Consider the following 27,091-nt stretch of genomic DNA (forward strand, 5'->3'; position numbering starts at 1 on the left):
AAAAAAAAAAAAAAAATGTAAAAAGAGTGTGTAAATAAAAATTTTAAATGTACGTAATATCGACAAAATAATCAGCTATCGGCCTTGAGAGGTGGCCTAAATATCTGTATCGTATCAGCACCGAAAAAACGATCTGTTCCTATAACTTAGCACTAGATTTTTATACTTTCCTGGGAGTAGAGAAAATTGGTTAGAAAGGGAGACCTTTCTAGCAGACAGAGGGACACTTGGCAATCCTACAACCAATCCAAAAAATATAATATTATATTATATTATATACATACACACACGTTGGTTTGGAAACATTTCGGCTTTTTGTAAAAGATGTAAAAATCAATATACTGTTAAAGCATAACAAAGCTCAAAAAAAAGGTCATAACTTTACATTCAGCAGCTCAGTCAAGCACACATTACAAAAAAAGTTCAGAATGGGCTTCAAACTCATCTTCACTTCCCACACAGCACAGGAAAATGTATAAATGGAGTGTGTCCTTTTGAGGCAAAACAGATAAAAGTAGGAGTACTGTTTAAAAAAAGATACTACTACAAAAGGGCCATTTTGGAACTTCTCCAAAAAATGCTAGTCGCATGGCTGCCTGGTGGAACAAGCAAAGCCAGAGTAAAAAGTCAGACCTAGTGACCTGTACACTTGTTCAGTGACTTAAAAGTATGTAAAACTAAAATACATTTTTCTTATTTGCTCCCTTTTCTGGAATGTTATCAGTTAACACTGTTTCCTGCCATCTCCATGGACTTCAAAACACCTGCTCCTGTTAGAGAGGGAGAGGTTACCTACTCCAAACACACTCCCTGTCCCCTAGGTGAAAACTCTCAGTATGGTTGTCACCCCAGGACAGGAAGGGTGTTAATGGCGGGACAAAAAGGTTACTAGAAAGAAAAGAAAAGTGTGAAAAAAGTAAACGAATGCAGCAACCCAAATCTAAGGACCAAGAGTCTGCAATACTAAAAACATTTTGTTTGTGGGTTTAGATATGCTTTTAAAAAAAAAAAAAAAAAAAAAAAAAAAAAACACTATTCCTGTGTTAATTGTACCTAAAAAAATAAATGCTAAAAAAGCAGCACTCTAATGATCCAAATACAAGACCTAACACATAAGTACTGGGAAACAGGCGCAGGTGCGCTAATAAATCTTGCTTGGTTTATACCAATCCCAAAACGACAATGGCAAACTATATTTGTTGAAATAATAAATTAACACAATTTATGTGCAAATAATGACAATGTCTCCAATAGACAGTTGTATATATAATGGTACTGAATATAAAGAGCCAGGTGCAATGCCACAGGTAGCACTTCAAAACACTGAGTGCCCATGACAGGTCTCCCCAAGTGTAGCAAGCATTATTACCAGAATAATAGGATCTCCAATTTAAAAGAGATCTAACACAGAAAGGCCAGCAGAAAAAAAAAAAAAAAAGACGCAAGATGGTCATTGCAGTATTTACGTCAGATGTGACATCACCAAGCCCCACCCAACATGTTTTGTCCAAACACAGACGTCAGGGAATGCACCCCTGCATTCTCTGATGAGGAATTTGGCAATCTCCCACACAGCAGCACTTAAACTGGGAAAGGATTGGCCAGTACTTGGCCTATACACTCGAGGTGGATTGGGGATTCCTTCCCGCTGAGCTATTGTTCTGACAACGGGGAGACTTCCCCGCTGTCAGAATACAAGGATCAATGTTGTAGGCTATAGCGGCGGCACTAAATTATTTGGGAAAAACCTAGCAGGCTGGTTGTACACAAGTTCATCGATAGATTGACTTGTGGACAACCAGCCTGCCCATACACGAATCAAAATTTGGCCGGGTTCCTGTTGACCCAGCTGAAATTCAATCCGTGTATGGCCAGCTTTAGAGTGTCAGGCTCTACTGCAATGCACATGTGCTGACATGGAAGGGACAACCTTTACAGCGTGTTGCTGCTCCATTACTGTTCAATAAGCAAGCTGATGTGTGTTTTCATCATGTGTTCAGTGCCGCTGCTACAGAGAAGACTGAGTGCATGGCAGGAGTGGCTTGGTCACACAACTGGCTGCACAGAATTACAAATCCTTTGGCAGGTAAACCACTTTATCATTACAAGTTTGTTGTGGCCCTGGGTGATATTGCAGGCAGGGTTTCTTCCGACAGTCCGCAAATATGATGGTGAGTTAACTGATGTGTGAATAAAAACATATTAATAAAGTTAATATGGAATACATCGATACAGTATGTCATCAGCCTATAAATAAAGACAAAGACGAGACTAAAAAGAACTTGAAAACCCACACAGCTATCCTATGCTTCCCAGTCTTATGATATCAGAACAGACGGATTTCCAGCATAGACTCTGATGTGTTTTGAAGTAGCCTAGAGCAAAGACGCAGCTCACCCAGCGAGAAAAGGCTTTTCTCTGCATTAAGCCCACAAACAGAAAAAGGACAATTATTTTTTTCATCCCTGAAAGAGCCTTATTTTTGCCCTTGACACGACCAGTTAATACCATATTAGTCAAAGCTGTAACTATGTTATCTTATGATGTAGTTTTACCTGTGGTAATTAATTTGCTTTAATTATCCATAACACGCAACTATAGTATGATGAAGGAAATGGCAATCCAAAACACCATCAGAAACACTTGAAAGTACTTCAAATGAAACCATCCACTGACAGGGTTGTTTGAAAGTTTAGTGGCCCATGCAGTGCTCACATTTTATATATATATATATATATATATATATATATATATATATATATATATATATATATATATATATATATATATATATATATATATACACACACATATATACACACACATACACACACGTATACATTTTTGTAACTGCCGATTTAACTCATGTCAAGGCATAATTACAAAAAAAATTGCCTATATAAAAAAGGTAGGATAGACCAGATCAGAAGCAAAGGCTGTTGCAATCCAGTGCATTTTTAATCTGCATTTAAAAAGGTACGCACTGTGTTTTTCATCTATTCCAATGGCCCTCGTTCACACCGGTGCAGTACAGTCAACAAAAGTAGAACATTCTCCTTTTTTAGTGATGTGTATTTTTTTATGCCTCACTATATATTTTTCTGTATGGAATACAGCAAAATGCAAAATATGTTCACATGTCCTGAACTGAGATGAAGGGGGAAAAAAGGGGGGAAACGCATCAAAAACGTGTAAACGTGCAGGCAGATACTTGTCCTGAACACAGGAATTGTGTGAACCGGCACTCACTACAAAAAGATGCACAATTTTAATCGTCATTGTGCCTGAAAAATATCTTCCTGCTGCTTTATATTTACTCATATAAGTTGTCACTCTAGGACTGGACTACACAACACCTCCCCCCATTCCTCTTATTCACAAGGGGAGTTGCTCTGTAGTCTGAGATAGCTGGAATCAATGAAACCTATAAAACTGCAGCATAGAACAGTTAAGAAGTTAACAGTTTACAAGATTTTGTCTGGATCAACACTTCCTTACAAAAGGTACACCTCGAATGTGTGGATGGGGGAATAGGGACATTTTTTTCCATTCAACCCACTGGCTAAATGAAATTAACTGACTCCTCCATGACCAGCTGCATTTTTGGATGGCTAGCCCCTACCATCACTACTTGACAATACTGTAAAAAAGGGACAGGCTCCGCCTTCCCTGAATGAGGCAGACAGAACATCTGCAGCCCTCCTTGCAGTACATTGTTGTGCCTCCTCTCTTCTACCTTTTTGTACAAATAAAAGGCTGAGCCCACAACCTTACACAGCCCGGCTTTGTTCTACACCACAAAGAGGTGGAACCGGAAGGGACACTCGTCGCTCCTGGTTTCTGGAGTCAACGTCAGTTCCTCTCTGCTCCGTGCAACCATCGCCATCAGCCGCGGCGCTCCCGTGCACCGCAACAGTAGAGCCTGCGCCTGCGCAGTACAGGGGGGAACTTATCCGCCGAGGGCAAGACACCGGCTGAATAGTTTCATACTGGGATGATACCTGTAGGCGCAGGCATCATCCCGGTATAACTGCTTCAACCCGAGGACATCATACAGGCGGGAAGTAGTTAAAGTAGAACTAAAGGCAAAATATGTTTTTTATTTTGGACAGCATAAGGGAGTGTTATAACGCCTATCAGGTTTCATTGTCAAAACATGCTTGACCCATTAAAGCGGACCCTTCAGCCCAAATTCATTGATGCAGGGTGGTAAATGCTTCTATGGTAACAGCAGTGGAGTACATTGCTGTCTTTTTTTCCCCATGTCAGATGGATGGAAACAGACCCCCAAAAGGCTATAGGCTGCAGGGTTTCAATCAGGTTAATTCAGACAAGAAAAAGTAGAAAACACCACTTCTTTTTTTATGCTCCAGGGCAAAGGCCATTTGGTTGGGTTATCCTTTAATTCTGAAATATTGCCTACATATGGGCAATACCACCTACACACACACACACACACACACACACACAAACACACAATGCAGCCTTCTTTTGAGCCCACTTGTTTTTGTTGCAGTAGCTCCCCCAAGAAAGTGAGAAGCACTGCAATCGCCCACAGAATTCAGCAGCTGGATCATGTGGTTGAATATTTGTTCTCAGAATAGACTGTAGCACAAACATATTTGCATCAACTAAACATTGCAAGGATTAGTAGAGGTTCTCAATGACGTCGTTTACAAGCCAAAGTGCATTTTAAGGCTTCTTACCCGTGTTTATTCGGTGAATCAGAAAACAAAGGATTACTCATGCAGGGGTTTGTTTAAAAACTTGTTCACACCATGTGCAGAGATGGGAGTTTTTTGCACGTGATCTGCAATGTGCCCTGTTCACACCACAACAATAGCACCATGTGCTTATTTTTTCTGCGTATGAATTTGCAACCTGTATGCAGTTTTCTGCATGGTAAAAAACTGACTTGACATCAACATTGTGGTTTGAACAGGGCAGAAGAGAAAAAGCGATGACAACACAGGGTGTGATGTCTGTGCATAAATCCCGAGGGTGGCTCGGGGTGAATTTTTATTACCAAAAGCGGTAACCCCGAGCCACATTCGGGATTGCATCGCAGTATCCTGGGAAAGTTACTTATCTTATCCCCAAGATCCTGCAATGTCTCCCCGCTGTGTGTGCAGGCTGTGACCTCCGCCCGATTCAACACTGTGCCGGGCTCCCATCCCTGCGAGCGTTGTGATGCACAGGACGGAGCCCGGCGTCAAATTCAGAAAACAAAGACACATACAGTACACTGTAATCTTACAGAATACATTACTGTATCAAATCATTTCCCCTCCCTTTTGTCCCCAGTGGTTTGTCCAGTGCCTTGCATGCACTTTTATATTATATATACTGTTCTTTCTGCCTGGAAAATTGAGAATGTCCATGGCAACCAAAAAGCATCCCTTTACATCAAAAGTGGTCTTAGAACAGCTAGAAAACAGCGATAGTAAATTAGAATCACTCGCAGAATTGAGTGATAGTGATTTGTGGAGAAATCCGTCATCAAACACTAAAAGTAATGACAGCGACAATTCTGCAACTGAGCAAATTTCAGTGTTTTTGATTTGATTACATTATTGAATACATTTTATTATTATTATATTATTATTTGTTATAGTTATTTATAGTTTACTATATTCTGGTTTAGGATTTCGCATTTCAAACTTGATTATACCCGGGACATCTACTAGACTCTTGTTTGAACAGATTTAAGTGAGTTATTCCTAAGAATTACAGGCCTACAATATAAAATCCTTGCTGAGCAGGCGGACGACAGTTTGCAAAGACGGACCTGTCAGACCCACCCATTGCCTTGTATGGGCAGGCGGATGTCAGCGGAGATGTGTCCACTGACAACCACCTGCCATCCGATAAGATCTACTGAAAACAGACAGATGGCTATACGGTCGCCATTCGTCCAGCGGATCGGATGAAAAACGGACATGCTGTCCATTTTCATCCGATCTTCCCATAGAGCACAGCATGGCTCTGACAGGCATGTCCCTGCACAGTGAGAGGAGATGGACCTGTCATCCGCCTGCTTAGCAAGGATCAACTGAGCGATCTCCCGCTGAGCTAGCAGATTCGCCCATGTGAAAGGGGCCTTAGGCTTCATTCACACTAGCACGCCTGTATTTAGTTTTTCACAGAAGTAATCTGTGAAGTACAGACCTATTTTTTACATACTTTAAAGCAGGAACATCTAAAATGCAGGAAAATTAAAATGGAAGGCATAAAAAGTTGAGAACCGCATAACTGGGAAAATATGTCATGCTTTTGCAGTAGAATACAGGGGTTATGGCTGCAGCAAGAGTGCCCCCCCACCCCCCCCCCCCACCCCACACACGCTTTCTGATGGTTCTCAGGCTTACCTGGCCCATCAGGAAACCCAGGAACTGATCTAATGGTTGTGGTGACTGGCCACAGAGAATAGCAGAGGAAAGATGGCCTCCGCTCATCTCTAGGACCTAAGAGACCTGGAGCGACGTTAACAGGCCAATGTAAACAAGGCCATTTTTTTTTTGATCTGATGCTTTTCATTGTAGGAGATGTGGGGTCTTATTGACCCCAGATGTCTCCATAAAGAGGACCTGTCATGCATTATTGTGATCACAAGTGATGTTTACATTTCCTGTGATGGCAATAAAAAAAAAAAAAAAAAAAATTTAAAAAGGTAGTCTGGAAAAATAAATAAATAAATGGAAATTTTAAAAAAATACATTTTTTTTTTAAAGCTCCCCCCGTGAAGTGGTTGACAATAACATACAGACATAGGGCGAGTCACCTACGTTCCCGGTTGTATGACAGATTGTATCAATGGAGGGCTCTTGTTCATCCACCTTGATCAATATCAAAAATCAAAGGATACGATCTCCAATGCAATGTCCTTTAATTCCAAAGTGAAATTACACATGCATGTATTATTGATAACAATAGCTGCCGTTGTTACCAATACATGCATATGTAATTGCACTTTGGAATTAAAGGACATTGCATTGGAGATCATATCCTTTGTTTTTTGAGTATATACAGTATATATATATATATATATATATATATATATATATATATATATATATATATATTCCAAGTAATTTTCTAGCAACAAAATACAGATTTTTTTTTTTTTTTTAATTACTTTACACAAATGATGTCAGAGTAGGCCTGGTCCTTAAGTGGTTATATTTCCCAGATCACTTCTCCTGCTTTTAGAAAAGCTAGACACAGTGAATGAGGCCTAAAGCACTGCAACAAATACATTTGCCAATTATGTATTACTTACCACTGTCCATAGCTCCACTAATTCAGCAACTGTAGAACAAAAAGCCTGAAATAAAAAATAAAGAACAACCCTGATTAATATTTGCATTCACCCTGTAAATTCATGTTTATTGTCAATTTAAAAGAAAATCATTTTTACTTAGCAATAACAAGAAACGTTTCTATAAGAATGGTTTCCTTTAAAGCACTAGCAAAAACAGCCTAAACAAAGGCAACTTCCCTTCATTGAACATCACTTCCTTCCAAGAAGGATATCACAGCATGTTACTCACAATATGCAGGTCAATGAAGCAGCACTCATATTTCCAGGTTCTGCTGTACTAGTCACACACTTCAGTTTACAATAAGGCTTATGCCGCGTACACACGACCGGACTTTACGGCTTACTTTGCCCAGCGGACTTTGACGAATTTTACAACGGACTTTCCGAATGAACGGACTTGCCTACACATGATCAACCAAAGTCCGAATTGTCCGATGAAATCCGGTACGCCGGACCAAGTATGCCGTTAAGTTCGATCGTGTCTACGTGGCATAAGTCTACACTTGCCGTTGTGGGTGGTACAAATTGACACTCTGATCCCTCATATTTATGTATATGGGGCCATGCCACAAACCCAAGCCCATCATTTGGCTTGCTGTTGTGGCACGGCCTCATTTACTTGAGAAGATGATTTTTGCTGGGCCACAAATCCCATTCAAACAGACCATTCTAATGGAGAGAAAAAAAATAAATAAATAAAATTAAGAAAAAAAAACAACAAAAAAAACAAAAACAAACAGGCATTGAGAAGGCAACAGTATTGTCTCCTGAATGCCCATTAGCCACGCCTGCACTGCTCTATGAAAAGCAACCCACCATGGATTGCTGCCCACAGAGTGGAAACATGCCCCAAAGCTGTGGCTCCCAACATCAATCCACAAGTACCCTCAACAGGTCACCTTGCACAGGAGCTTAAAATCAATGGATCGGTATTTATGACAGCTATTTTATCTACAAGGTAGATGAGATTCCCAAAAACCATGACCTGTTGGGGGTACACCAGGACTGAGGTTGGGAACCACTGCAGTAAAAGGATAGACGATTACCACTTGAACCAACTTTTTTCAATTGGATCAAACAATTTCATGTCCATTGTGGAATATACATAAATGGAGATACAGGATGGCTCTTAATCTGTCTGGGTTGGCTCTGCAACATAGTATAATTTTATAAAATACAAGACATTCTCCAAATAAGTTACATTTTTGCTAATATAAAGTACCCAGGTGAACAGTGAGAGCCCATTCACACAAGGGCAACTTTGGATCCGACTTCAAGTCACGCTACATGAAAAAAAAAAAATCAATGTAAGTGAATGGATCCGTCTTAATGCACACTACTGCAGTCACTCCAACTTCAGAAAAGGTTCCTGTACTACTTCAATCTGACTAGAAGGCGACTTGTACCCATTGATTTCAATGGAAGTTGCCTCCAAGTCTGATCACCGTTCATACTGAGGCAACTTTACAGGAAGCGGAAAGGAAACAAAGTAAATTACTCAACTAAACAGCCAGCCCCCTCCTTCTCACACACAGCTGATAAGCTCCGATTGGCTACTTGTAAAGTTCCCTGTCCTGGAGGCGACTTCAAGTTGTGTTGTAAGTTGACCCAAGTTGTGCTGTGATTCATACTCAAGTCGTGTCCAAGATGCCTCCCAAAGTTGCTCTGGAAATCGTGTTGCCCCTGTGTGAATGGGCTATAAATGGTCCTAGGTCTATGGGCAGTCTGCAACATTTAGATACACTTCCAATTCCAGTGGGAAAAAAAAAAATAATAATAATGAAAAAAAAAAAAAACACCCACACTCCAAACACTGAATAGACCCCCTAGAGGTGGGCTATGCCAAGTTCCTTGCAGGAGGATGCCTTTTCTTTTTTTCTCTATTTTGTCACACAATCTATTTTGATATAATAAAAATGAATATTTAGAGCTAGGAAAATGAATTATCTGTAGAAACAAACTGATAAAATTGAGTCATTTTATTATACCTTCCTTTTTAGAAATGGATTATATATATATATATATATATATATATATATATATATATATATATATATATATATATATATATATATATATATATATATATATATATATATATATATATATATATTTTATTACACACACACACACACACACACACTGAGGATTATTTAAAATTCTGAATGCTTTTGTAAGTTGGAATTTTTGGTTTTCATTAGGCATAGTAAGAAGTGATATTTACCCAACCTTGTTTGTTAAAGTTCCAAAAGCATGTACTTTGCTCTTTACCTAATACATTATCAGCTTTAACAATCCAATTATCAAAATTGGTTGGAATTTATTGCTCACCAGCTAAAACATGATAAAGGTTATAATCATAATAAGTTGAAAAAAAAATTTAAAAATGATCCTAATCATACAGATTGCAAAGAACTTAGCTAATTTTATTGCAGATTTTTACCTGCGCTCTCTCAAGCCGATTGCTAAGTGGGAGGTTCTGACTTTATAACTAGAAAACCAGTTTTAGGGCCCACTTATGTCTGTGTACCGTAGTAACATGCGTGTTACCACAACATACATTACCATTCATTTTGAAGGCACACATGCGTCAGTGTGTCGCAACACACCATACTGCATTGCATTACAAATTGTGTTGTAATATTTTTTGGACATTTTGGTGCATTGGCAGCCCATTATCTTCAATGGACTGCCTTAAAGTGATATTAAACTTAATTTAAAAAAAAAAAAAAAAACAAACAGGACATACTTAAAAGTGATTGTAAAGGCAGAAAGGTTTTTTTCATTTTTCTTTTTTTTTTATCATTTTTTTTTTAATCAATGCATTCTATACATTAAGATAAAAAAACCTTCTGTGCAGCAGCCCCCCCCCCCCCCCAATACTTACCTGAGCCCATCTCTATGCGGCAATGTTGCAGGAGAGACTCAGCTGCCTGGGATTCCCCTCCACCATTGGCTCCTGCTGCTGTCAAAGTCAGTGATCCAATGAGGAGAGAGAAGGACAGGACCTAGCCGGGGGTTCCGTGTCTGAATGGACACAGGGAGCTGTGGCTTGGGTGCCTCCATAGCAATCTGCTTGCTGTGGGGGCACTCATCAGATGGGAGGGGCCAGGAGAGACAAAGAGGGACCCGAGAAGGAGGATCTGGGCTGCTCTGTGCAAAACCACTACATAGAACAGGTAGGTATGACATGTTTGTTATTTTTAAGCATAAAACAAGACTTTACAATCACTTTAACTGCTCTGTGCAGTGGTTTTGCACAGAGCAGCCCAATCCTCCTCTTCTCTGGTCCCCGGGTGGAGCTCCTGGCTCCTCCCTCCCGCTGAGGGCCCCCAGAGCAAGCCTCTTGCAATGGGAGCACCCAAGCAGGCTGGCTTCAGAGCCGCGGCTCTGTGTCCCCATTCTCACACAGAGCCACGGCTCAGCGCTGCCCTCTCTCTCTCCCTCCTTAGCTCACGCTGCTGTCTTAGCCAATGAGAAGGGAGACCCCGGAGAGCCGAGGCTCTCGTGCCCATCGCTGGAGGAAGATCAGGGTCAGTTAAGTATTAGGGGGGACTGCTATACACAAAAGGTTTTTTACCGCATGAAGGGAAAAAAAAAAAACCTCCAGCCCTTACAAAAAACTTTAATAAGAAAAGGCAATTGCAGGGGATCCCTGTTTGACTTCAAGCTCTGGGAGAAAAAAAAAAAAAACACAGGCACATAGCAAAATTTGATTTATAGAAATGGTATAGAACTACAGCATTTTATAAGTGTTAGAAAACCCTTGTGGCTGCAAATTGCATACAGCAATTAAATAGATTTCCTTGTAAAAGTTGCCTAAATGAGTAATCATATTCTATAAAAAAAAAAAAAAAAAAAAAAAAAAAAAAAAAAACATACTGTATACAGCCCAATACACTGCATACAACACTATTCATTCGAAGGGATTGCGTTCTGCACCGAACACAACATGGAGTATCGTTTTTGCCAAAGCTCCACAGCATGTGTAAGCCTCTGGGTGGCTCCGTTTTAACCTTTAAGTTGTGGTTGGAAGGTGGTAAAATGGCAGCTGCCTGTTTTTATTGTCCACCAGATGCTTGTGTGAATGAAGTGCAAGACTGCCTCCAGTAGGAGACAAAGAACAGATATCTAATTCCTTCCACCTGCCACTCGAAAAGTTACAAGCATGGAACCTCAGAAAAGGAGGATCAGGGCGGCTTTGTGCAAAACCATTGCACAGAGAAAGTAAGTAGGACAGGTTCTTTTATTTTTTTATATATTTTTTTTTTTTATTAAATAAAAAAAAAAAAAAAAAATATGGAAGCTTTACAATCATGTTAAGCTATGAACTCCAGCTTTAGTTACAAAGTAATAATAAAAGTGTGGTTAAAACGAAAAACAGTTCTCGTTGCAATACTCAACTCCTCTCTGGTGCAGCTAGGCCCCACTTTCTGGCTAAATGAAGCACAGGGTCATTCAACCCACTTCCTGTGAGCCCAGGGCATCAACACCCCACCCCCTCCACAGGGTTGTATCAAGGTGCACCGAGCTCACAGAATGCTGCTGCTGAGAACAAGACTCACGTTATTATGGTGCCAAAAGGTTTGGGGGTCGTCAAACCTTGAAGAAGGTTTTAAACAGCCCCAAGGAAACCCTGTACACTTAGGTAAGCATGGGAGGTTCCAGACAATTTTATTTTACTGAAACTGTGCTGGGAGTATAAGTGGAGCCAAGCCCCTGACCCAGAATCCTGGGTTATATTAGAAGCAGAGATACAGATAGTCCCTGAGTTACAAACATCCGACTCCTACTTACAAACTGAGGGAGAAAACAGGAAGCGAGAGGGAAGCTACCCATAGGAAAGGAAATTCACTCCTGTAAGAGTTATGGGGGTAAAAAGATGTCTCCACTGAAGCTTTATCACCAATTTTTTTTCCATGACAACTCTAAATTTTCAAAATCCAATTTTCACAGGGACAGAAAGTGAGGTGAAATCTTCTGAAAAGGGGCACAGACAGCAAAACAAATGTCACAGGGGTGTTAACCCTTCACTATGCTATCCAGAAATACTTTAAAAAAAAAAAATGGCTGAAGTTGTACCAAAAAAAAAAAAAAAAAAAAAAAAGTTTACCTGTTCCAACTTACATACAAATTCAACTTGGGAACAAAGCTACAGAACCTTCTTGTTTGTGTTTGTAACCCGGGAGACTACCTGTACTATCATGAGATATGCTTAGTCAGTAAATGAATGAACTATAGAAACCATTTACAGTATACTAAGAGCACAGACTGTACCTTTAGGCACATTAAAGAAAAGCAAGCAGGAGCACAAAAAGCTTTACACACCGCAGCAAATGGAGTGTGGTCATATCCTGCTTTACAACGGACATGTTCTAAAATGGAATGATTAGATCATACACAAGTCTTTTTGTTGCAGAAAAATGCACACATGCCACAGGCCTTCTAGCCACAAAATATGCCTTAACCAACGAGTACCATGGTTTTTTGGGCTCCTGTGGGCCTATGCTGGCACTAGCGATGTAACCACCAGCTGTCACCATCAGCCGGGGTCCAGAGCTAGGCCCAGCAGATGAAGATGGCTAACAATACTTCTACAGAATGCACCCAATGAAAGCGCTGTATAAGCAAATGTAAACACAGTGCTTCCTCATTAGGTTTACACTGAGTGTAGTGACATTAAGGCACCCTGTCAGTACGCAGCTTTGGGCAACGCTGTCCAGTCTCTCCCTATAGCAGTAGATCATTGTTCTCCTATTCTACGGTTGACTGATTGCAGCAAGCAATAGACCAGTTTTAGAAGGGATCTGCTGCTGCAAAGCTGCATTGGGGGGGGAGAATCTGGTCTCCATTGAGACCATATAATTCCTTCAAAAATGAATCCCAAGCTCACAATAATGGCATTTGCGTTCACTGCGCAAGCATTAAATGCTCACAAAAGTGAACATAATATCATTAAAATTTTTTGCAGTTGTAAACCTGTGAGTAAGTCACTGTTGTGCGAATCTGTGCCCTTGTCAGCACAACTTAGGACGGTCATAGACGGTTTGAACCATAAGCTCCTGGTCACACCGGTGCGATTTGTCATGCAATCTGATATTTTGAAATTGCATGATAAGTCGCACCCCATTGTCCGCAATGAAAGCGGCCCAACTGATTTTGAAAGTAGTTCTTGCACTACTTTTTTGCAAGTTCAGGTACAACTTGCAAAGACATCTGTGCATAAAATTACAGGATATCTTCCAAGTTGCACCTGAAATAGTACTACTTTGAAATTGTGCAGCTTCAAGTGATTGAGGGCTTAGTGGGAGCGATCAACTTGGGTACAACCAGTCTGCTGGATTCACTTGCAATTATCGCTAGCGGCTGCTCGCTGTCTTCTCCCAGCAGAGACGGCTTTCCCCTCTCTTGCAAGAAGACAATTGATCGGCAGGAGGGATTCCTGTAAATTCTTTGTCAAAGCTTGCTGTTCACACTGCTCTTATACAAGCTGAAGCCTGTGTGAAACAGGCTGAATACTTTGTACTAAACCTACCTTACCAGAAAACTGCCTTAAAATAGCTGGGGGGGTTAAATTACTGGCAGTTGGAAAAGTGAATGAAAGGAATGAACATACGTAATGCACAGATTTATGCATTGGCCGTGAATATGTTATTACGCAACGTAACATACAGAGTGCAGTGGTCAGGTTTATATATAATAAAGTACAACATATAGAATGCAGTTGTTTGAACATTTGTCCTGGCTTTGTTCCAATACTATGGTAGCACTACCCAAAAGCAAATATGTCAATTTTTTCCCCCACCTGTATTTTATACTTTTCTTGCCACATACACTAACTACAGTGACAAGTGAGCAACAAATATTCCTTCCGAACATGTGGACCATAAAGCCTCGTACACATGATCGGATTTTCCAATGGGAATTGTGTTATGACAGGCTGTTGGCGGAAAATCTAACCGTTTGTACGCTTTATCTGACAATTGTTGTCGGATTTTCCGCGGACAAATGTTGGACGGCAGGCTTTAAAATATTACGCAGACAAATGTCGGTTGTCAGATTTTCCGAGCGTGTGTACACAAGTCCATCGGACAAAAAGTCCAAAGTACAAACACGCATGCTCGGAAGCAAGGACGAGCCAGAAGCGGTCAGTCTTGTAAACTATGAAATCTCGAAATGCAGCGCACATTCTCTTCTTCTTTAATGGGATAATAATGAGGCTGCTTTGCTGGTGATACTGATGGAGTTATTGCAAACAAATTTTTAAAGGCTTTTTTTTCCCTAGTGATATCAAGAATAATAATATTATGCTTTTTTTTTTTTTTAATTTGGGCAAGTTAACACAACACCATTATCCCGTAGTTTTTAAGATCAAAGATACAACTAAAATTTGGTGTCCCTTGTTAATTTTACATTGAATTTTTTAAAATGTACCTGCCTACTCCCAAAATGTCATTTGAAGTAAAACACATAGCCTAGTATTATTCTACACAATTTTTTTTATTGCCAATAGAACTTAACCAAAAAGTGCATTCTATGCATCCAAAAATATAGAAAATATAACAAATCAAATCATTATTCAACCAAAAAATAAAATAGAAGCCTCATGCATGTGTCCACCTTCCATTTGAGGGTGCCCACAGATGCTCAATAGGGTTTAGGTCTGGAGACATGCTTGGCCAGTCCATCACCTTTACCCTCAGCTTCTTTAGCAAGGCAGTGGTTGTCTTGGAGGTGTGTTTGGGGTCGTTATTATGTTGGAATACTGCTCTGCCACCCAGTCTCCAAAGGAAGGGGATCATGCTCTGCTTCAGTATGTCACAGTACATGTTGGCATTCACGGTTCCCTCAATGAACTACACAATTTTTTTTTATTGCCAATAGAACTTAACCAAAAAGTGCATTCTATGCATCCAAAAACATAGAAAATATAACAAATCAATCATTATTCAACCAAAAAATAAAATAGAAGCCTCATGCATGTGTCCTGCTTCTTAATATAGGGGGTCAACAATGCCAAGCAGGGGTCCGTCATCCGGAGATAATTCTGAAAATTATCTGGATTATTCTCCTGGAGCTCCCGCAGCAAAGGCATATGACATAATTGGTCACGATTAATAAAGCAACCAATTTTTGGTCCAAGAAATCCTCCTCCTCCTGTTCCTGGACTGGACTTGGGTCAAAGCAATAACTCCAAGGCCAATAATAAATAACACGTTATCTCTTCAGATTCCCCAACACTATATAGACACAGACAGTCTGTATAGATTACTAGCCAAGTTCCAACCAAGCTGTCCCCAACAGTGTCCCCTTCACAATCTGTCCAGTACTGCGATGTGTAGTAAGAGCAGTGATTTAGTAAAGTAGAAGTCAGATGAAAACTACAAATGTCATTGGTATCAGTGTGTAGTACTGACTACAGATCTGTCAAGAGTGACTCCAGCCGATTACTCCCCTGCTACAAGTTCTTTGCACCAGAAGTGAAGAAGCAACTGCTCTTTTTTTACCTTTCACTTGTGCTCATCAATCTGCTGAAGTTGGAATAGTCAGTGCCAGCCCTGGGCTCCAGCAACCTGTCCAACTATAGATTATGTGTCAGGAAGCTACACAAATATTCTGGGGTAAGAATTCCACCATCAAATACATAATGATTAGTTCCAAAAACATAAAACACACACACACACACATGCACACATACACAGTATCTCAAAAAAGTGAATTACACACCCCTCACATTTTTGTAAATATTTAATGATATCTTTTCATGTGACAACACTGGAGAAATGACACTTTGCTACAATGTAAAGTAGTGAGTGTACAGCTTGTATAACAGTGTAAATTTACTGTCCCCTCAAAATAACTCAACACACAGCCAATAAATGTCTAAACCGCTGGCAACAAAAGTGAGTACACCCCTAAGTGAAACTGTCCAAATTGGGCCCAAAGTGTCAATATTTTGTGTGGCCACCATTATTTTCCAGCACTGCCTTAACCCTCTTAGGCATGGAGTTCACCAGAGCTTCACAGGTTGCCATTTGAGTCCTCTTCCACTCCTCCATGATGACATCACTTGCGCTCCTCCACCTACCATTTGAGGGTGCCCATAGATGCTCAATAGGGTTTAGGTCTGGAGACATGCTTGGCCAGTCCATCACCTTTACCCTCAGCTTCTTTAGCAAGGCAGTGGTCATCTTGAAGGTGTGTATGTGGTTGCTACCCTGTTTCCCCGAAAATAAGACCTAGCGTGATTGTCAGTAATGGCTGCAATATAAGCCCTACCCCCCAAATAAGCCCTACCCCGTTTCCCCGAAAATAAGCCCTACCCTGAAAATAAGACCTACAAGGACTTTAACTAGGGCTTATTTGGGGGGTAGGGCTTATACTGCAGCCATCGCCGACAATCACGCTAGGTCTTATTTTCGGGGAAACAGGGTATTATGTTGGAATATTGCCCTGCGGCCCAGTCTCCAAAGGGAGGGGATCACGCTCTGCTTCAGTATGTCACAGTACATCTTTGCATTAATGGTTCCCTCAATGAACTGTAGCTCCCCAGTGCCAGCAGCACTCATGCAGCCCCAGACCATGACACTCCCACCACCATGCATGACTGTAGGAAAGACACACTTGTCTTTGTACTCCTCACCTGGTTGCCGCCACACACGCTTGACACCATCTGAACCAAATACGTTTATCTTGGTCTCATCAGACCACAGGACATGGTTCCAGTAATCCATGTCCTTAGTCTGCTTGTGTTCAGCAAACTGTTTGCGGCCTTTCTTGTGCATCATCTTTAGAAGAGGCTTCCTTCTGGGATGATAGCCATGCAGACCTATTTGATGCAGTGTGCAGCGTATGTTCTGAGCACTGACAGACTGACCCTCCACCCCATCAACCTCTGCAGCAGTGCTGGCAGCACTCATACGTCTATTTCTCAAAGACAACCTCTGGATATGAACATGTGCACACAACATGTTTGGTCGACCATGGCGAGGCCTGTTCTGAGTGGAACCTGTCCTGTTAAACCGCTGTATGGACTTGGCCACCATGCTGCAGCTCAGTTTCAGGGTCTTAGCAATCTTCTTGTAGCCTAGGCCATCTTCATGTAGAGCAACAATTTGTTTTTCAGATCCCCAGAGAGTTCTTTGCCATGAAGTGCCATGGTGAACTTCCAGTGACCAGTATGAGAGAGTGAGAGCGATAACACCAAATTTAACACACCTGCTCCCCATTCACACCTGAGACCCTGCAACACTAATGAGTCACATGACACCGGGGAAGGAAAATGGGTAATGGGCTCAATTTGGACATTTTTACTTAGGGGTGTGCTCACTTTTGTTGCTAGCGGTTTAGACATTAATGGCTGTGTGTTGAGTTATTTTGAGGGGACAGCAAATTTACACTGATATACAAGGTGTACACTCACTACTTTACATTGTAGCAAAGTGTCATTATTTCAGTGTTGTCACATAAAAAGATATAATAAAATATATTGTGAGATACTGTAAGTAGCATCACTTCAGCTAACAATAACATAGGAAACATAACTTTACTGCCCCTTGCACTATGTCATTTTGGCCAGATTGGGTGGTGACATGTCTCTAGGCACCATCAAACATCCATGGCATCCCCAGCCAGCATGGAAAAACCAACAAATACTGTCCCTCAAATAAGGATGTATAATAAAAAAAAAAAAAAAAAAAAAAAAGTTATTGCGATTAGATTAATGTATAGTATCCTACCTGTATGAGGGAGTACTCATACCCTGGAGGGGAAATAAGAGATAAAATATTAGAACAAGAACTTCAGTCAACACGAATTATCAGTACACTACCACAGGGGCATGTTCTGGTTTAGGCTCTGTTCACACTGCCGCGACTTTGCCGGGTGACTTCCTGGCGACTTGAGTACTACTTTGATATAAACATAGCATAGAAGTCACCTTGAAGCAGTACAGGAACCTTTTATGAAATGAGAGTGACATCAGTAGTGCCAATTAAACCAGCTCTAATTGACCAACATGGGATTTCACGTCACGCAACTTAGGGTCTCACAAGATGGATCCCAAGTCGCGGCAGTGTAACCCAAGCCTTAAAGTGAAGTCTGCCCTTATGTTTTCCCAAACATGATCAGAAGAACTCAAGGTTGCCAAGCTAAACTCAAATGCAGCCTTTTGTGACCTTTTTACCATAGAGGAACCCCTAAAATAAATTTTTTAGCTCCCGGGGAACCCGTATTATAACCAATGGATTGGGGATCAATGGAAAAATGCCCGCTTACAGTGGTTGTCAGTAGAAAGAAAGTGTATAGATAAACAAAATAAATCAGCCAAATGTCCATCAGCTAACACAATGGTGTCTACCCTGGGCGGAGTCTGATTGGCTGACATTTTTTTTACGCTTGCTAGCGGATACATGCTGCATTTTGGTTTTTTCTCATGCGAGTACCTATTGGTGCCTTTCATAATGAACCTGTGTGACAGTATTGCACTACGAGTCTGTCCTTTTTCCTCTCTCTGTGGTTAATTTAGGATATTTCAAGAAGTTGTGATGCCTGCCTAAGGGGGTTCTGACAGTTCTCCTGGGTAGTCCTCATGTGTTTATGACCTGTATGTTGGAGGTGTGATATCTCTGGTAAGAGGCTGTATTTGGTATTGGAGCACAGTACTGATCATGTACGATTTTCAATTAGCACTTCTGAATCTTCACCTGTGGATGGACTTTGTTTCTACTGTGGAGTTTATTCATTTATATTACTATATATTTGTTTGCTATTGTCCGACAGCATTGCATTTTTTATTCACATGTATGTATGTATGTATGTATATATATATATATATATTTATTTTTTTGGGACATTATGTATTTTTTTTATCAATTACACTTTTGTTGGTTCATAAGGATTTAAAGGGAAAGAGCAACAGGTTTTATGTAAGCACTTATTTGTTGTTTGGTAGTAGGGGAAAATGTCCCTTACACTGGTGGTCAACGATAATGCTGGCCATACACTATACAAAAAAACGACCGAAATTCGGTCATTTGGCCAGTTCGTTCATTTTTCGGCCATTTAATGGGCACAAAAACCAGTAATTGTTGGGACATTTTTTAGCTGAAAAAACAAAGGACAAGTTTAGAAATGTTCTGCCAAACGAACGATAAATTGAAAGGTTAATGTGTTTCCCGACCCAAGTGTTTGTACTAGGTATATGTAAAAAACAAACAAAAAATTGATTAATTTATGCCCACTGAACGATTTATCGGTCATTACATGATGGCACTATCGTTTGTTCTCGCTGCCGAAAGTTCGTTTTTCGAAAATGGGTTTGGCCGATTTTTCGTATAGTGTATGGCCAGCAAGACTGTCCTTCTTTCACTGGTGGTAAGCGATAAGATACAGGCAGCTGTCCCTGCTGGAAGAACACAGCCATTATTGCTAGCAGCTATAGCCGCTTGCAACAATCACATAAAAAAAAAAAAAAAAATCCTATAGGCTGGTTGTACCCATGCTGATCAATCAACTTGGGGTACAATCAGCCTGCCCATACATGGTTTGAATCTCAGCCCTGCTGAACCAGCTGAATTTCTTACCATCTATGGCCGGATTTACAATTGTGAAAACAATGTCCCCTATACTGGTGGTCAGTTAAAAGAATATGCGCTTACATTGGTGGTCAGTGAAAAGAATGCTTCTCACATTGATGGTCAGCAAGAAAAATGCCCCTTAAGGCCCATACACACGATAAGACTTTGTACAAACTTTCCCGTGGATTTTTGTACAAAGGGTGTCGGCCGTAAACTAATTAAAGCATACACACGGCAGGACTTTTTCAGCCAACTTTCACCAAATCACGTGGTTTTTCAGCTCTTTACCGCCACCCTTTGGTCAACTTCTGTATTGTTGTCTGATCTTTTGCATCAGTTCTGAGCATGCGTGTTTGTACTTTGGACTAAAGTCCTATGGATTTGTGTACACACGATAGGATTTTGCACCATAGGACTTTTGTTGCTGGAAAGTTTGTCTGTTTGCACAGCCAACATTTGTCCGATGAAAAACGAAAAAGTTTGTCTGATGGAGTGTACACACAGTAGGATGTTGCCTTAAAACAGCTAATTTGCATGTTTGTTGTCAAAAAGTCCTATCGTGTGTATGGGCCTTTATATTGGTGGTCAGAAGGAAAAGAATGCTTCTCACATTGGTGGTCAGTTAAAAGAATATCCCCTTACCTTGGTGGTCAGAAGGTAAAGAATGCCCCTTACATTGGTGGTCAGAAGGAAAAGAATGCTTCTCACATTGATGGTCAGCAGGAAAAATGCCCCTTACGTTGGTGGTCAGAAGGAAAAATACCCCTTACGTTGGTGGTCAGAAGGAAAAATGCCCCTTACGTTGGTGGTCAGAAGGAAAAATGCCCCTTACGTTGGTGGTCAGAAGGAAAAATGCCCCTTACGTTGGTGGTCAGAAGGAAAAATGCCCCTTACGTTGGTGGTCAGAAGGAAAAATGCCCCTTACGTTGGTGGTCAGAAGGAAAAATGCCCCTTACGTTGGTGGTCAGAAGGAAAAATGCCCCTTACGTTGGTGGTCAGAAGGAAAAATGCCCCTTACGTTGGTGGTCAGAAGGAAAAATGCCCCTTACGTTGGTGGTCAGAAGGAAAAATGCCCCTTACGTTGGTGGTCAGAAAGAAAAGAATGCTTCTTACATTGCTGGTGAGAAGGAAAAATGCCCCTTACATTTGTGGTCAGTGGGGAGAACATCCCACTTTACACTGGAAGTCAGTGAAAAGATTGCCCCCTACAGTGGTGGTTAGTGGAAAGAAAAACCTCTTAGACAGCTAAAAAGATCATTAATGTCATGCTAGTGTCTCTACCAAGTGGTCTTGACCCTGGAACTATGAGGACAACCCTTGAGGCACGTACACTAGATCAGAATATCGTACAAAAAAAATAAAAATAAAATAAATACTGCTTCTGAATCGATCGTGCGATATTCTGGACGTTAGTACACAGCTGTCATCTGAAAATTTTCCGAAGGGACAAACACGAAAATGTTTCTCATACAAATACCAGATCGTACGATTTTTTGTTTAATAAGTACAAATCTTGTCGGAAAATATAATAAATCACTTACAAATTTTTATTCTGTCGTACGAGAATTTTCGTACTTTAGTAACCATTTCATTTTCGATATGAGACTAGCATGGGGGAAGAAAAAAAAAAAAAAAAACCACACATGATCATTCCTTCGATAATCTCATTGTGTGTACCAGGTTCTGGAGGATCCCTGGTTGAGGATGGCTGTTCAGATGAATGGTTAAGCCTAGTACAGACAATGAGATTATCGGACGAACGATCGTCTGGTGTATTTTTTGCATGCTAGTCTTCATATCGAATGGGTTACTAAAGTACGAAAATTCTCATACGACAGTGATGTATTGTATTTTCAGACAATAACTGTACTGATTAAAAAAAAAAAAAAAATTGTACGAGAAAATTAAGATGAAAGCGGTATATGAGCGATCAGATTGTTGTCCAATTGCTATGAAAGCGCTATTATTTGTACGATATTCTGATGGTGTGTATGGGGCTTTAGTCTTTCAGACAAGCAGTACATCCAAACCCAGGCTGTAGTGACACAGTGTGCTATTCTTATCACTGTCCATTAATGAAGTGAGTGTTGTGGATGACAACCAATGTAAAGCAAACCTAGAATTAGGACTAAGATGTCATCTCTCCAGTCCATTCATATGAAGAGGGCTGATCACATGACCCATTAACAATCTGACAAATCCTGTACTCAGCTAGTTGTGTCCAGTTCTGGGATAATATCATCATCATCCACCCTTATGTGTCATCATCATCATCACAGGACTACATGACTAATACCCCTATCCCTATCCATCCATCCCAGATCCCTCATCTCTCCCATGTTGTTTTCTAGGATGTATATAGTAATGGGAGGGGGTCTTGTGTGGAGCCACACCAATGATCCCTACAACTCCTCTCCATCCCACAGTAATCACACACATCACTCTATTATCCCTCCCATACAGGACCCATCTTACCGATCTGTAGGGAGTAGTGCTGCCCTCTGCTCCCTACTCAGCCGAAGTCCCGGATCTCCCTCTATAGAGTTCAGCTCGGGATGTCGCCTCCCCTCACTGCCGCTATTCCGTCCATGAGCTGAATCCCAGCCAGGCAATGAGTGATGCTGGGAGGAGAGAGCCGGAACTACCACTCCCAGCACCCCCTGCGGTAGCCACAACTCTTCAATCCACACAAACTTTATTCAACACAAACACTTTACCCTGACGGTGGTGGGGAATGGGGTGTATTTGGAGAACCCTTCCAGATGTGCAGTGTCACAGCTGTATCCTGTCACCTGCAATGAACCGTTTTAGGTTTCCGTTGTTAGTATACAAATGTCCTGGGTTCCCAAATGCCAAAGAACATGGGTAGTGTGCTCCCCAGGCACAGCACAGGAGGACGAGCCTGTTAACCACTTCAATACCAGACACTTTTACCCCCTTCCTGCCCAGGCCATTTTTCAGCTTTCAGCACTGTCACACTTTGAATGACAATTGCGTGGTCATGCTACACTATACCCAAAGGAACGTTTTATCATTTTTTTCACACAAATAGAGCTTTCTTTTGGTGGTATTTAGTGACTGCTGGGTTTTTTTTTTTTTTTTTTGCTAAATAAACGAATCAAGACTGATTTAAAAAAAAAAAAAAAAGTTGTTCATAGTTTGTTATAAAATTTTGCAAACAGGTAATTTTTCTGCTTCACTGATGAGGCGGCACTGGTGGGCACTGATGAAGCGGCACTGGTGGGCACTGATGAGGCGGCACTGGTGGGCACTGATGAAGCGGCACTGGTGGGCACTGATGAGGCGGCACTGGTGGGCACTGATGAAGCGGCACTGGTGGACACTGATGAAGCGGCACTGGTGGGCACTGATGAGGCGGCACTGGTGGGCACTGATGAAGCGGCACTGGTGGGCACTGATGAGGCGGCACTGGTGGGCACTGATGAAGCGGCACTGGTGGACACTGATGAAGCGGCACTGGTGGGCACTGATGAGGCGGCACTGGTGGGCACTGATGAAGCGGCACTGGTGGGCACTGATGAAGCGCCACTGGTGGGCACTGATGAAGCGGCACTGGTGGGCACTGATGAGGTAGCACTGGTGGGCACTGATGAAGCGGCACTGGTAGGCACTGATGAAGCAGCACTGGTGGGCACTGATGAAGCGGCACTGGTGGGCACTGATGAGGCGGCACTGGTGGGCACTGATGAAGCGGCACTGGTGGGCACTGATGAAGCAGCACTGGTGGGCACTGATGAAGCGGCACTGGTGGGCACTGATTAGGTTGCACTGATGAGGAGGACCCCACCAGTGCTGATGAGGCGGCACTGTTAGGCACTGATGAGGAGGCACCAGTGGGCACTGATTGGCAGCACTGGTAGGCACTTATTGGCAGCACTGGTGGGCACTGATTGGCAGCACTGGTGAGCACTGATTAGCAGCACTGGTGGGCACTGATTGGCAGCACTGGTGAGCACTGATTGGCAGCACTGGTGAGCACTGATTGGCAGCACTGGTGGGCAATGTTGGGACTGCACTGATAATCAGTAGTCTAATCAGTGTTCTGACAATCAGTGTACATGTCCCTTTTAGAGAAGCCAGTTATCGGCTCTCTTCGCCTCTCCTCACGCTGTCAGCATGAAGACAGGAATGTCGATAACCAGCTTCTGTTTACATTCGTGGTCAGCTTTGATTGGACACAGCTGAGCACATGGTAAAGAGCCGCTGATTGGCTCTTTATCCCAATCTGTGATCAGCTGTGTCCTCTGGGCCCAATCATGTGAGGCCATTATATAACGGCCTCCCAGAACTAGCCGGCCACACTGTAGCAGTCATTCAGCTATAGCGCAGCCGGCAATTGGTTAAAGTACAACTAGAGGCAAAACCATTTTTATTTTAATTCTGCATAGAGTAAAGCCTCATACACATGATCGGACTTCAAACAAACTTTTCCGTGAATTTCTGTCCAAAGGGCGTTGGCCGTGAACTTGGTATGCATACACACGGCAGGACTTTTTCAGCCAACTTTCACCAAATCATGTAGTTTTTCAGCTCTTTACCGCCACCCTTTGGTCAACTTCTGTATTGTTGTCTGATATTTTGCATTGGTTCTGAGCATGTGTGTTTGTACTTTGGAGTAAAGTCCGATGGATTTGTGTACACACGATCGGACTAGCCAACATAGGACTTTTGTTGCGGGAAAGTTTGTCTGTTTGCACAGAACATTTTTCAGATGAAAACCGAAAAAATTTGTCCGATGGAGCGTACACACGGTCAGATGTTGCCTTAAAACTGGTAATTTGCATGTTTGTTGTCAAAAAGTCGTGTGTGATCGTGAGTATGGGCCTTGAGGGAGGTTAAAACCCTGTGAGGTTTTTTTCTTTGTTTGTTTTTTTGTCATCTGTTTCCCATTGGGAAGATTTACCGTCACTTCCTATCCTTTTGTCAGAACAGGAAGTGAACGAAAATTCCTCCAAAACAAGGGAAATCCATGAACTAGTGTCCGCATCGGATACATTTCCCCCTATTCCTGTCTGATGTCAACCCAAAACATTTTCTTTCCCTTTTTGTGATCGTCACAAGGACAAATAGGTGATTTTGCGTAATGGGTTCACAGACAGCTATAAAAACCTCTAAAACAAAAAAAAAAAAGATTTTCGCTGTAGTTATATTGCTAAGAACAGCAGATCAGTGGAACTCCCAGACATAGTGCTGGTTTTATAAAGAAAATGATACAAACGTATCACTGAAAGTAACATTAGTTTCTTTTATTAGCATGTATCTTGGGAAGCGATCTTTTGCCTGCTATCATCTGTGACTGTTTATATTGTATCAGTTGTAACAGATTTAGTGACTCAAGAGAACCACAAATAGAACAGTAAGCTCCCGTTCACACACGGGTATGACTTGATAGATAAAGTCCCATCCTATTTGCTGCTATGGAACCATTTAAATCAGTGGACACGAGTCGCAGTCACTTTGAAAAAGGTTCCTGCACAATTTTTGCGCGATTTCATGTGCGACTTGCATTGACATCTGTGTATGAAGTTGCACAGATGTTGGCAAGCAGCACATAAAGTCGCACTGGTCCGCGACTTTGAAATTGCATTAACGTAAAGCGACTTCAAAGTGGCCTTTGGTGTAAACAGGGCTTAAAGTGATTCTAAATATTAAACTATATATATATATATATATATATATATATATATATATATATATATATATATATATATATATAAAATAAAGAATGGTTTTGCACAGAGCAGTCCTGATCCTCTTTTTCTGGGGTCCCTTGCCGGCGTTCCTGGCTCTTCCTCTTCAGTAAGTGCCCCCATAGGAAGCTGCTTCCTATGGGGGCACTTGTGTGGGCTTGCTGTTATCAAGTCCACTCTGTGAAGAGGGAGAGAGCCACTGCTCTTGTGCACAGTGCTGGATCAAGATTGGGCTCAGGTAAAAATAAGGCTTCATGTACACACAGACTAGGTTGACCGATGGCCGCAGGAAAACACAGCAAAATTGCACTGCAATTTTACAGCAATTTTGCCGCATTTTGCGGCCAGCGGTCAAAACGTTCCTATCCTGAATGCAATTCTTCCATGGGAGGTTGAGCGAGGTTGAACCTCACCTAACCACAGCAGCTTCTAAACTCTTGTAAAAGCCTATGTGTACACACAGGCTTTTATAGAGTTGAGTTTACGAGCTTTGGCAAAAAAAACACCAAAAGCTCCTAAACTCAAGTTTAGGAGCCCTAAGGGGCTGGGGGGATCCTGTAGCACCTCAATGCTGAGAATGCAATAAAGTGGTTGTAAACCTCAGACATTAAATATTAATAAAGCTTAACCCTCTATAGTGGGTACTTGTGCAAATTAGGAGCACTTAGCCCAGGTTCACACTGACAGCGGGAATGAAATTGTACAGTAGTTCAGCTGAACGATTTCATTCCTGCATGTCAGTCCCGACTTCAGTGGCGATTTCAGAAATATCTGTGCGGGTTCCTGCACAGATGTCTATTGAAATCGCACCCCGAAGTCGCCCAAAGTAGTACAGGAACTACTTTTGGGAATCGGTACGTCATGCCAACAATAGCCGCCGATTTGGCATGCGATTTGACATGTCAAATCGCATGCCAAATCGTTGTAATGTGAACCAGGGCTAAGTGTCATTTCTGTTTGCTACTTTGTTCCTCTGCTATCAGCATGGATCACTTCTGACAAGTTTTCCTGACAATAAAAGAAAAAAGGTGACGGACCTCCAGCTAATTAACAGCATCAGCTCTGCTCCTGTGTGCTGTGTGAAGGGGGTGTGTCTCTTCCCTCCAATTAGCTCTCAGAGCTCTCCTCACTGAGCTCTACAGAGTGTAACTTCAACTCTCCACCCTCTTTTTTCTGACAGTGCAGACAAGCTTTATAAATTCAGGACTTCAAAGGGATGCAGAGAAGACCGCAGATAAACAGGTACAAATTATGTAGAAGGATTTGTTTTATCTCTGTGTATCACCAGAGGCCAGTCACTTCACAGAGTATTTGGAAGGGTTTACAACCACTTTAAGGCCTCGTTCACACCATATGTGCATGAAAACTGCGCAGATTTCACTTGCAGAGACCTCAGTTGATATCAGTTTTCATGCACGTCATCAGTTATGTGCCCTGTTCACACCAATGTTGTTGTCATATCAGTTTTTTTCCCATGCAGA

At 41.6% G+C, this 27,091-nt stretch overlaps 1 protein-coding gene across 2 annotated transcripts in view; it reads right to left on the reverse strand.

The window, feature by feature from the left end:
* PRRG1 (proline rich and Gla domain 1) overlaps nucleotides 1-22,619 on the reverse strand; it is a 78,029-nt gene extending 55,410 nt beyond the window's left edge. The window contains exons 1-3 of one of the 2 annotated variants that reach the window (XM_073614824.1): nucleotides 22,375-22,619; nucleotides 18,061-18,083; nucleotides 7,280-7,324 (exon numbers count right to left, since the gene is read on the reverse strand). In XM_073614824.1, the coding sequence (XP_073470925.1) occupies nucleotides 7,280-7,289 (10 nt within the window). In that variant the 5' untranslated portion in view covers nucleotides 7,290-7,324; nucleotides 18,061-18,083; nucleotides 22,375-22,619. The remainder of the gene's footprint in view (nucleotides 1-7,279; nucleotides 7,325-18,060; nucleotides 18,084-22,374) is intronic. The other variant, XM_073614825.1, reaches the window with a different exon arrangement.
* Between the last annotated feature and the right edge of the window lie 4,472 nt (nucleotides 22,620-27,091).

Source organism: Aquarana catesbeiana, linkage group LG02 (assembly GCF_042186555.1).
Source record: "Aquarana catesbeiana isolate 2022-GZ linkage group LG02, ASM4218655v1, whole genome shotgun sequence".
In the NCBI taxonomy this organism is placed as follows: domain Eukaryota; kingdom Metazoa; phylum Chordata; class Amphibia; order Anura; family Ranidae; genus Aquarana; species Aquarana catesbeiana.